The sequence below is a fragment of the Solanum stenotomum genome, chromosome 11, assembly GCF_019186545.1.
Source record: "Solanum stenotomum isolate F172 chromosome 11, ASM1918654v1, whole genome shotgun sequence".
Taxonomy (NCBI): domain Eukaryota; kingdom Viridiplantae; phylum Streptophyta; class Magnoliopsida; order Solanales; family Solanaceae; genus Solanum; species Solanum stenotomum.
The window spans coordinates 45,018,079-45,028,600 of NC_064292.1; the positions used below are offsets into that span (position 1 = coordinate 45,018,079).

The 10,522-nt window shown below is 35.3% G+C and overlaps 1 protein-coding gene and 1 long non-coding RNA gene across 4 annotated transcripts; both read right to left on the bottom strand.

The window, feature by feature from the left end:
• Positions 1 to 1,004: 1,004 nt before the first annotated feature.
• Positions 1,005 to 5,259, bottom strand: LOC125845311 (uncharacterized). The gene is made up of 5 exons (XR_007444258.1): positions 5,193 to 5,259; positions 4,466 to 5,111; positions 1,905 to 1,985; positions 1,429 to 1,513; positions 1,005 to 1,339 (listed from the first exon to the last, which is right to left on the bottom strand). It is a non-coding gene; the product is annotated as an uncharacterized LOC125845311 (long non-coding RNA).
• Positions 5,260 to 5,464: 205 nt separating this feature from the next.
• LOC125845312 (pentatricopeptide repeat-containing protein At1g71490-like) lies at positions 5,465 to 9,640 on the bottom strand. Of its 3 annotated transcripts, XM_049524793.1 has the most exons (3): positions 9,514 to 9,622; positions 8,395 to 8,463; positions 5,465 to 7,918 (listed from the first exon to the last, which is right to left on the bottom strand). In XM_049524793.1, exon 3 carries the CDS (start codon positions 7,782 to 7,784, stop codon positions 5,571 to 5,573), a length of 2,214 nt encoding a protein of 737 aa, XP_049380750.1. In that variant the 5' UTR covers positions 7,785 to 7,918; positions 8,395 to 8,463; positions 9,514 to 9,622; the 3' UTR covers positions 5,465 to 5,570. The 3 variants fall into 3 exon arrangements, with proteins under 3 accessions (XP_049380750.1, XP_049380751.1, XP_049380752.1); XM_049524794.1 differs by lacking the exon at positions 8,395 to 8,463 and having other exon boundaries at positions 9,514 to 9,640; XM_049524795.1 differs by lacking the exon at positions 8,395 to 8,463 and having other exon boundaries at positions 9,403 to 9,524.
• Between the last annotated feature and the right edge of the window lie 882 nt (positions 9,641 to 10,522).

The window sequence follows — 10,522 nt, forward strand, 5'->3', positions numbered from 1 at the left end:
ACTTATAATATATATTCATATAATTCAAATATCATCTTTTCCCCGTATATTCATCTTTCTGACCCCTGAACCATATAACTTTACATACTAAACAGCATAAAAGCTGCCATATTCACCTTAAAATCTTATTGACACGACCTGTGTGACCTAACAGTTTGTTCTTATCTTGTAGAGTACGGATCGGGAGGTTGGAAAAGCTTGGAGATGTTTATAGCTACGGTATCATGTTGCTTGAAGTGTTGACAGACACCAGACCAATTGATGTGATCTTCAAAGACGGTCTAAATATTCACAATTATAGTGCAATGCCCTTTGCCTAAACATGTCATGGCACATGAATTACATAAGGAAAAAGAACCAGAAGAAAAGGAAATACTACCAAATGAGGCTAATATATCCCAGCTAAACGAAAGCAATACAATAGAGGAATGCCTAGTCTCAATCTTGAAAGTTGGTCTTTTATGTTCTAAACTCATCACCAAGGGATCGGATGCCATTAAGTGTAGCTTTGAACAAAGTTCATGACATGGAGGACTTGTTTCTCTGGCATGAGAGGAAAGACAACAGTGTCAAATAGACCACCACGAGGAGACAATAAGATCTTTTGGAAATAGAAGGCATATTACTAATTGATTATTTGGTCTCCTCCAGATCTGACCAAAGGGAGGATTTACCATCAATCGTGAAAGACAAAGTGACTCACCATCCATGTGCAACCCCTTTGGAAATCTTACCTGAATGATATTTCTTTCTTGTATTTCAAATATTTCGTACAGTGCCCAAAAGATTGATAGGCTAGGAACAAATATTGTTCTCAACCTTTCTTTTATTCCCTCAGTCGTCCATGATGGCTAGATAAGCTGATCACAGTTTTGGATTCGTGTACCAAACCAGCATATTGTACTAGAAATTTTTGACAATTACTAAGACAGCTTGTATTGTCTTGTATCGAGAGAAAAACCAATCCTCGTAAGGAAGTAAAAGCAACATCTCCAGCATACCAAGAATGATTTGCAAATTACAATAAGCAAACAGTCGGAAGCCGTTAATGTTATTACATAAGTATCATTTAGAAAGGAAATGTGCTCTCATGGCACACAAAGTACATTTTTTTCCTTTCAGAGATTATAGATAGAAAAAAGAACAGTCATTTTTGTTTTGGAATCATCTATAAGATATTATTAAGTATTAACATCAAACAAACTGAAACAAATAAGAAAACTAAGCAAAACGCCAATTGACAGATAAAGTAACAAATTATACCACTATGAAAACACTTGTGTTCTCCAGTCATTGCATTCGCATTTCACAATGGCGTTTTCCAACGTAACTGACGAATCTGAAAGCAAAACAATAACCAGGTTACGCTTGTCTCTTGCTACTGCAGAGAAGATTTAGGCAACTTAAAATGCACAAACCCAAATGTACCTTATCACCAGTAAGAGTTTGTACACACACCCTAACCACTTGCCTCCACTTTGTTATTTAAGAAGTGCATTTGCTCATGTTTCCCCTATACATGGAATTCATCATTTAGGCTACGGTGCTTAAAAGGAACGACATCACCATAAATACAAAAGGGGAAAAGGAAAAGAATATACACTTAAAATATAAAATAACTAGGAGCATGAGGTGCAAGTCATGTGCCTATATCACCTTTCATGAATTTGCAACAATTATGTTCTACTCAGGAAAGAAAATGAACTGTTCTCCGCTTATTACAGTAAATTGAGAATCTCATTTCTAATTACATTAGAGAAAGCCTCGAAATTTTATACAAGAGTAGTGAGAATCTCATTTATTGGCTGCTTTATCTCATCCTGATTAGCACTAACATGATAGAGAAAGGAAGATAAATAGACTACATTGACGAGAAGGAACACAAATAGTAACTAATGATGCACCTATAGCTTTGACAAGATGCACAATAACCTCAGCTCAGCTTGCAAAGTACCCCTGGAATGAAATCATCACACATGAGAACCCTGTTTATGGAGAAACAAGTCAATTTAATCATTTACTACTATTTCAGGGTATTTTGTTTTTTGAGAATGGTAAGGTACTACTATTTCAGGGTATTAATACCTTTAGAAGCTTATATTTTATCAAGACAAATATCAAAGCTTAGAGGAGCAGGAAAACTTTCAGAAAAATAATGTACTCCCTCCGTTACTTTTACTAGTCACGTTTCGCTTCACGAGAGTCAATTTGACTTATCTTCAAAGCTAAACTGAATTAGATAAATTTAATATTTAAAATTTAGATATTCTAAAACTATAGGAAACATTACCTTTTTTCTGATATAAAACTATAGGAAACATTTCCCTTTTTCTGATATAGAACTATAGGAAACATTTTCTACGTCCTGCTTAGAACTATATTTCCTTGAGCCAAGGATCTATCCAAAACAACCACTCTACCACCAAGGTAGGGGTACAGTCTGCATACACTGTACTCTCCCAATCCCCACTTTGTCGGATTACAGGTATGTTGTCATTGAAACTATATGAAACATACTATAAGTTGCACTCCTTCACATATTATGATGAAAAAATACTCTCGAGAAGCGAGACGAGACAAGTAAAAGTGAACGGGGGAAGTACTTCAGAATCACTTATTCTCTCCTTTTTCTTAGAATATGCTTGCAGTGGACACAACATTGAACAGTAGAAACTGGGGGGCGGGGGGATTTGAAAGACTGAAACAGTAGGGTAGTAGCAGGGTAGAATATGGATTTAAGATGTGCACTGACATTAAAACCTAGGATCCATGCAGATTGAATTCAAAAGCGCTAGTGAAGACTCTGCTGCACATTAGTTCTCTTAGGGATCATTTGGTTAGGAACAAGTTATCCAAGATTAATTATCCTGGGATTAGCTATCTTGGGATAAGTTATCCCACCATATATATGGGATAACTTATCCCATCACTATGGTATAAATGGTGGGATAACTTATCCCAAACTTGGAAACCAAACAAGACACCAAATTTTATCCCTGGAATATTTTTTTTATCCCAGGGCTATTTATTTTTATCCCTCACACCAAACGACCCCTTAGTTTTCAGTACATCCTATTATACACAAGCGTTAATATAAAAGTGAGGACAACATTATAAGTTATAACCGAGAAGTTAGAGTCCGAAGAAGAGTCTTTATGTATTGCAAATCAATGTTCCACAGCTCCACCTCTCTTTGAACATACTCTCCATGATTGGTCACATAATGTTCTAATATTCTTTTTGACAACGTCATAATGTTCTGATATTTTATATGGTTATTTTACCAAAGTTATATTTTTCTTTCATTGGAGTCCAATAGAAAGAAAGAGAAGAGGAAAAAAATTAAGAATCGCTACCCTTTGGCAACATGCACTTGATCTAAGACATTAGTTGTAGAAGCAGGTAAATGAAGCATACACATAACAAAATCTTATCTCCAAACATGTTTCAAAAAAAAAAATCTTATCTCCAAACTACCGATTACTCACACAGTATGAGGGTCATCTTCAAACCAAATGGGAAAAAGATTAGCTATGTTACATGGATTTGTTTAATGGGAACGTCTCGCGTACTGATCTGCACAAGTATCCATTATGGACAACACCGATTTGCTAATTTTCAGTGTACTTTTAAGAATCTGCATGAAGTACTGACACCCTTACTACCCACTGACATGAAAACATCAAAGGCAAATGAATGATCCACATAACATAAAAAAGAAGTGTATCTGCTAGACTGTTATGCAGCAGAAGTGATTAACCACATCGTTGCCACCCATGCATTTTAGTTACACCTTGAGTAAAATTTTGGGGGTAGAACCTCCACCCTCACCATTTCTAACCTCAGTGGAGAAGGGGTTGAAAGATTATCGACTAAAAGACTGACGGACTGAAGTCTAACTTATATTTCTAGACTTTAACGTTCTGCTCTTTTGTCCTGTGGTAATTGATTGACCAAAATCAGAAGCTTGAACTTGTTTCTTTTCTGAACTCTATCATACCGTACAAGTGGATCTCCATACGAAATTGCAAGCCATCAGTACTATGCTGCTGGCTAATGAAATTTCACAGAGTGCAGAAGTCTAAGGTCTCAAAACTCTCAAGTTCTTTGGTTCATTTTTCAAGGATAACATTTAATGTGTATCTAATCTCCTCCCCCTTACATTGGCAATTGTTGAATTCTTCTTGTTACCTATTATTGAATTTTCTTCCTATAATGGGTAACTGTACTGTCATTTGCTTAAAAGTTAAAACGATAAATAATCCACGCTTGAAGGAACAATGGATGGAGAGCATTTAGACAACAGAAAATATAGAAGTTTTCAGCAGAAAAAGGTCAGCATTTCATCAATCACAAGATACATCCAGATCACAACAAAGTAACCCGACAATATCAAGAAAGTTACAACAGCAAAAAATTGCAGAAATTATTCCATTCAAAATTATAAAGCAGAAATTGATGTCACCTTCTCTACGTTTTCCTCTACCCCTTCTAATTTTTCTCCCGGAATATAAAGCACGCTTGTATCAGAATCTGATTGAATAACTGTTGATGAAGCATGAACTGTAGAATGGGTAGATCAAGTAGTGGATTGTGTGACAAGCATTTTAAAGCCCACTTCTAAAATTCTGCTATTTAATTTGTTCTTATAAAATGCCATGATGTAATTTAAATACTATCTATAGCATGTATGTTTTCTCAGAAAAGTTACGAAATGTGATGTTCCAAATTTTCAATAAAAATTAAAGCTTGACCCAACAAAAGGGGTAGTACTTTTATAACTTTATGTAGAATCTTATTAATTGTAAATTCTACGTCCATCTTAAAACAAAAGTGAGAAGTCCTCCTCTCAGGATCTATAAATGGCAGTCCTTGATAAAAATACTTCATGGAGTACATCAAAAGGAAATAATTGGAATAGAATAAGTCTCCACCAAGGGATTTAAGAGAGTACATCAAGAAAAGATGAACACACCTATAAAAATGAATGTAATAAAATGAATAGTAGTATTATTTGGAACAGAATGAGTCTGCACCAAGGGATTTATCTTGTGAATGAAAGCATATGCTGCAGGGAAAGAACCCTCATCATTCTAACTGAGATCACAAGCCTACAAAACGAATGAGAAAATACACTTAAGACTTGAACAATTAATGTCATCAATATTCTGTTTAAAAAGTCTGTCCACTACCTTGAAGATTGACATAAATTCTCCAAGTGTTCCCTTACTCTCCAAAATCTGCAACTTTTAAAGAGAAAACATCATCAGTGGTCAAAAAGATCAAGAAAGTCATGCGAGCTTCAGGCAGGGGGGGGTGAAAAGACAACTATGGCATTGAAAGAATCACAAGTCAAAGTATTGGCTAAGTTTTCTTTGCAGATGGTTAAAAGAAAGTGCCGTTATGCATAAAACAGTCATTTACCTCAACCATGGCAGAAAAAGAAGAATGTTTGATCAAACTGGCACGTATTCTGCATGAGCAATAGGATATACCTTGCAACAGGAAAGATGAGCAAAGTTCTTTTGGAAATAGTCAAAGGACAGGATCAAAGTTTCACCTTTCATTTCCTAAAGAAGTCCTTCACAAAGTTCTTCTTCAGAAGACGAATCCTCTGTAGACAAATGACCAGTGTCTTTCATTTGCCTATTCAGCCCTCCCAGTAGACAATAAATTTCATTGGTTTGGCCACTGGAGGTATCTGCAACCAAAAAGGGAGAAAAGCCAGAACCCGTATCGACCCAAGCACATCCTGGAGATTTTCTTACACCGAAATCCCGCATCACAGTCCTCACTTTTGCCAGTTTGTTCCAACGCCCAGCATCCGCATACATATTAGCAATCAACACGTAGTATCCAGGATTAACAGGCCTCAGCTCCAGCAGCTTCTCAGCTGCCCATTCCCCTATTTCAGTATTCCTATGAATCTTACATGCTCCAAGGAGAGTTGCCCACATTTCAGATGTTGGTTCATAAGGCATCTTTATGATAATTTCCTCTGCCTTTCTAAGTAGACCAGCCCTACCAAAGAGGTCAACCATGCAAGAGAAGTGCTCCAGATGAGGACTTAAACCATGAATACTTTGCATCTTTTCAAATAGTTTCTGGCCCTGCATCACAAGGCCTGAATGACTACAGGCAGACAAAGCAGCAACCATGGTCACATGGTCTGGTTTTATATGGAGTCTTATCATCTCATTAAATAGTTTAATTGCTTCTCTTCCTTCACCTTGAATACCATATCCAGCTATCAGCGATGTGTAGGTAATTGCATCTTTCTTGCTCATCAAATTAAATAGATTTCTAGCTACAACTACCTTTCCAGATCTTGCATACATATCCACAAGTGAATTCCACAAGAGCAAATGTTCTTCAAACCCTTCACGCCTTGTAAGATAGCAGTGAAATTCTTTACCATGTTGTAAATTTGCCACCCTAGCACACAGGGGGAGAATGCTTGCTATAGTGATATAATTTGGCTCAACACCAGAATGCAGCATTTCTCGAAAAAGAAAGGAGGTTTCCTCAGACCTATCCCAATGTGCAAAGCCAGATATGACTGTATTCCAGGTAATTACAGTTTTAGAGTCAACACACTGAAACAAAATAAGCGCCTGCTTAAGTGCCTTGCATCTGGCATACATGTTGATTAAAGCGTTTCTTACATTATCAAAATCATCAAGGTGACTTCGAATCACTAAACCATGAATTTCTTTTCCAATTTTTAACAAACCAGAGTGGGAACATGCACCCAAACCAATAAGTGTTGCCACAGGTTCTAGCTGAATTCCACAAGTTCTCATTTGAGAGAACAATTTAAGAGCCCCAATAAAGTTACCTGTCTTCAAGCAACCTCCAGCTATGGTGTTCCAAGTAATAATATCCATTTCAGCACCAGCCACCCTCATTTTATCAAAAAGCTCAAAAGCTTTACTCCACATACCTTTGGAAGCATAACCAGAGATCATCGAATTCCAAGAAACTGCATCCTTAATTGCCATCCTTTCAAATATATCATGTGCAACATCCAGTTCTCCACATTTCGCATACATGGAAACTAAAGCATTCTGGACAAACAAGTTACCCTCTAGGAAACTAGCATCTATAGATTTGTGAATATCCCTGCCAAAAACAAGATTTAACTGTTCACCACAGGCCTTTAGAACAGATGGATAAGTGAAATCATCGGGTCTTACACCTCTATTCACCATCTGCCTATAGGCGGAGAATGCCTCTTCATTCTGCCCCCTTCTAACATAAGAAGAAATAAGGAGATTCCATGGGAGAGGGTGCAAAATATTTGAAGTTTCAGCAATTACATGAGCATCATCAAGTAAACCAAAGGTCGTATAGAATGTAATTATCTTTGGCACCAAATTCCAACTATGTGCAACGCCCAAATTAATAACGTGGGCATGAATTTGTTTCCCTTCGGAGAGTGACTTACAATTAGTACAACACAATAAAAGAGACGACAATGACTGTATGACAAGATCACAAGGGGTTTGAGAGGAGACATTAGTCCGAATTAGAGAAAAAGTTCTAAAGGCTTTGCGTATGTGACCTTGGCCTGCAAAGTCCTTCAAGGTTGTCAGGAGGCAATCCACCATAGGTTCATTACCTGCTTTACAAGGCCCTGAAATACGTTCATGAGAACTAAACAGCAAGGTCTGGCAACAGTTTTGGGGGTCTGATTCTCTAACACTCCTCCACTTCTTAGGTATGAACTTCTCAATTTGGGACAGAGGAAGGTTTCTTGGTTGTGCACTGAAGCGGGAGGGCATAAACTAAAAATGGTAAAACTATAATTAGTAATTACAAAGTTGTGGATGGATATCGTCTGCATTTCCCACACATTTGCAACACCAACAAACAGTCTGTAACAGCTTAAAAAGATTGATTTTTAGCCGATCCACCCCTGCAATAAGAATTATACTGTATAAGAGATACAATAATGGAAAGAAATCATTAATACCCTGCGCGTTTAATTAAAAATAAAATGTAAACAAAAAAGGAAAATAATCATTAACCTTTCTAACACAAGATTAAAGGACATTCTACTAATCTTTTACTTTAAGACCACAAAATTCAAAAGTATTTTTTACTTTCTAAAACTTCATGCAAGTCGAAACAGGATAAACAAATTGAAATCAGATACCAGAATGGTCATCAAACGAACTGAAGCAAATAATAAAATTCAGTAAAACGCCAATTGACTGAAAAGCTAACAAATTTCAAAGTCACTGCTTTGAAATCCTATTTGAAGGTTTACCATTACGTTGGCAAGTGGCAACTACATTTCTCCAACTGAACTAACAAATTTGAAAGCGGATACGGTTAGTATTACTCTTGATACTGCAGATAAGATTTAGATAGTTTAAAAAGAGAACGAACCAAAAATGTACGTATCTCCGGTAAGAATTTGTGCCCACTCCACCCTAATATCAGCCTTGAACTTTGTTGCTTGAACAAGTTAAGCAAAAACGGTTCAGTGGTCAATAGAAGTGAAGAGGAAGGGAAAAAGGGAAAGAAAAGAATATACACTTGCAATATAAAATAAATTTGATACATTTTAATATCTATACACATTACTTTACTTTACTATAAGCTCCTCCACATTCTCACTTCTAATATATACTAGCAAACACTATTTCTATAATAACTTCATTTTCCTGACTAACATCCAAACACTAACTACACCCCCCACTCCCCTCTAAAATAACATCATTTTCTTCCCTAACGTCCAAACACTATCTATCCCCCTCCCCCCTCTATCTAAAGAAACATCAGTCATTTGTTCTTTACGACCGATAAAATCCCTCATGAGTTAACTGGCGCAACACCAGTTGGCACAAAAGTTCGAAACAACATCAAACTTGTAATCAGTATGGGCATGGGAGTGCAAAAACAACAACAAGAGACATATTTCAATAACAAAATCATTTGAAGTATAACAGAGAAACCATAATATTGAAAAAACTTTTTAAAAGAAGTTCCTAGAGCACATTTTCCTCCTCATTATAGCCACAATTTCATAATGTTTGATGCTTTTTCCAGTTACCAAAGCAAAACAAATTTCCCCTTTCAAGTACAATTACATAAGATATTTATTAAAAAGTTAGGATAAGGTCCAATGTTTATGCTATTTATAGACTAGTTGTGTTAATTGATAAACCATGGAACAAGTTTGAATATGGAAAAAAGGCAAGACTAATAGAACGGTAGTAAGACCTACAATGTTATGCCTCATGGAAAAAAGGCAAGACTTATAGAACGGTAGTAAGACCTACAGTGTTATGCCTCTAAAGTTCAACCTATGCATAAAATGAGTATCTCAGAGATACAAAAAATCAGCGGACATAGAAGATAGAGTCAATTGAGATCGAAAATATAAAGACTAACCCCAATTTGCCTCTGAGGAACCATGAAAACACATTGTTATGGCACAGATACCTCAACAGCATAAACTAAAACACAAAAAGAAAACAAAGACGGACACTTTTTGATGCATACCTCAATGGGTGATTGGTAATCCCAGAGAGTTGCTGGTCACCACCATTAATGGAGGACGAAAACACTGAAATACTCTGAAAGAGTCGGGTCGGCCAATTGGAGTCTTGAGATTTTATTCAAAAACGTGAAAAAATATTAATTTCACCCCCAATTTCTAAACATCATTTGATGTTTAAATTTAATTTGGTTGTTATAGATGAAAAAAATTGTTCAAATTTTTTTTTTGTTTTAAAATGTTATGAATTAAATTTTAATTTTCAAAAAAAATTGTGTATTTACTAATTAAAAATTAAAGTAAACTAATGTTCAATTATTTTAAACTATAGATGTTTTTAATAATTATGTTAGGAATATTTACTAGTTAGCTAATTTTCCCTTAAAAAAATTCACTTCGGTTAGATTTTTTCGTTATAATTTAGCCGAACCAAATTAATATATCGGCCATATTACCCATATTTAAAAAAAAAAACAAATTAAAAAATCAAAAGACGTAAAAGACTTGTTAAATGAATACTATAATTTATTGTTAAATTGTTTACTATGGTGTAAATACACGAAGACAAGCGATTGGTTCAATTACAGTATTTAGTCTCAATGAGTCATGAATTAGTTCAATTTATATTTTTTTTACATTCTTTAATTTAATCCAAAATTATTTCTTAAACATGCTTCAACTAGTTCTATTGTTCATTATAAATATTTATTATAAAGAATTATGATTACGTGATTTATTTATTTTTTAAAATGGATTATAATGCGAGTGTATTATTTCGGGTGAAAAAATTATAGGAAAAAAAATATGTTGGGTGGAAGTTTTATTTCATCCAATAAGAAAATAACAAGTAATAAATGATATTTTAAAAAATAAAATAAACATGGGGTTGTTAGTTTCAGAAGATGTTTTCAACACTTCTCTCGACTTTAAATTAAGATCCTCACACTCCTACAAGAGTTTGAGACTATTTACAAAATCATGTGACAAATTGGAGGTGTATTTAAGTCAAGTTAG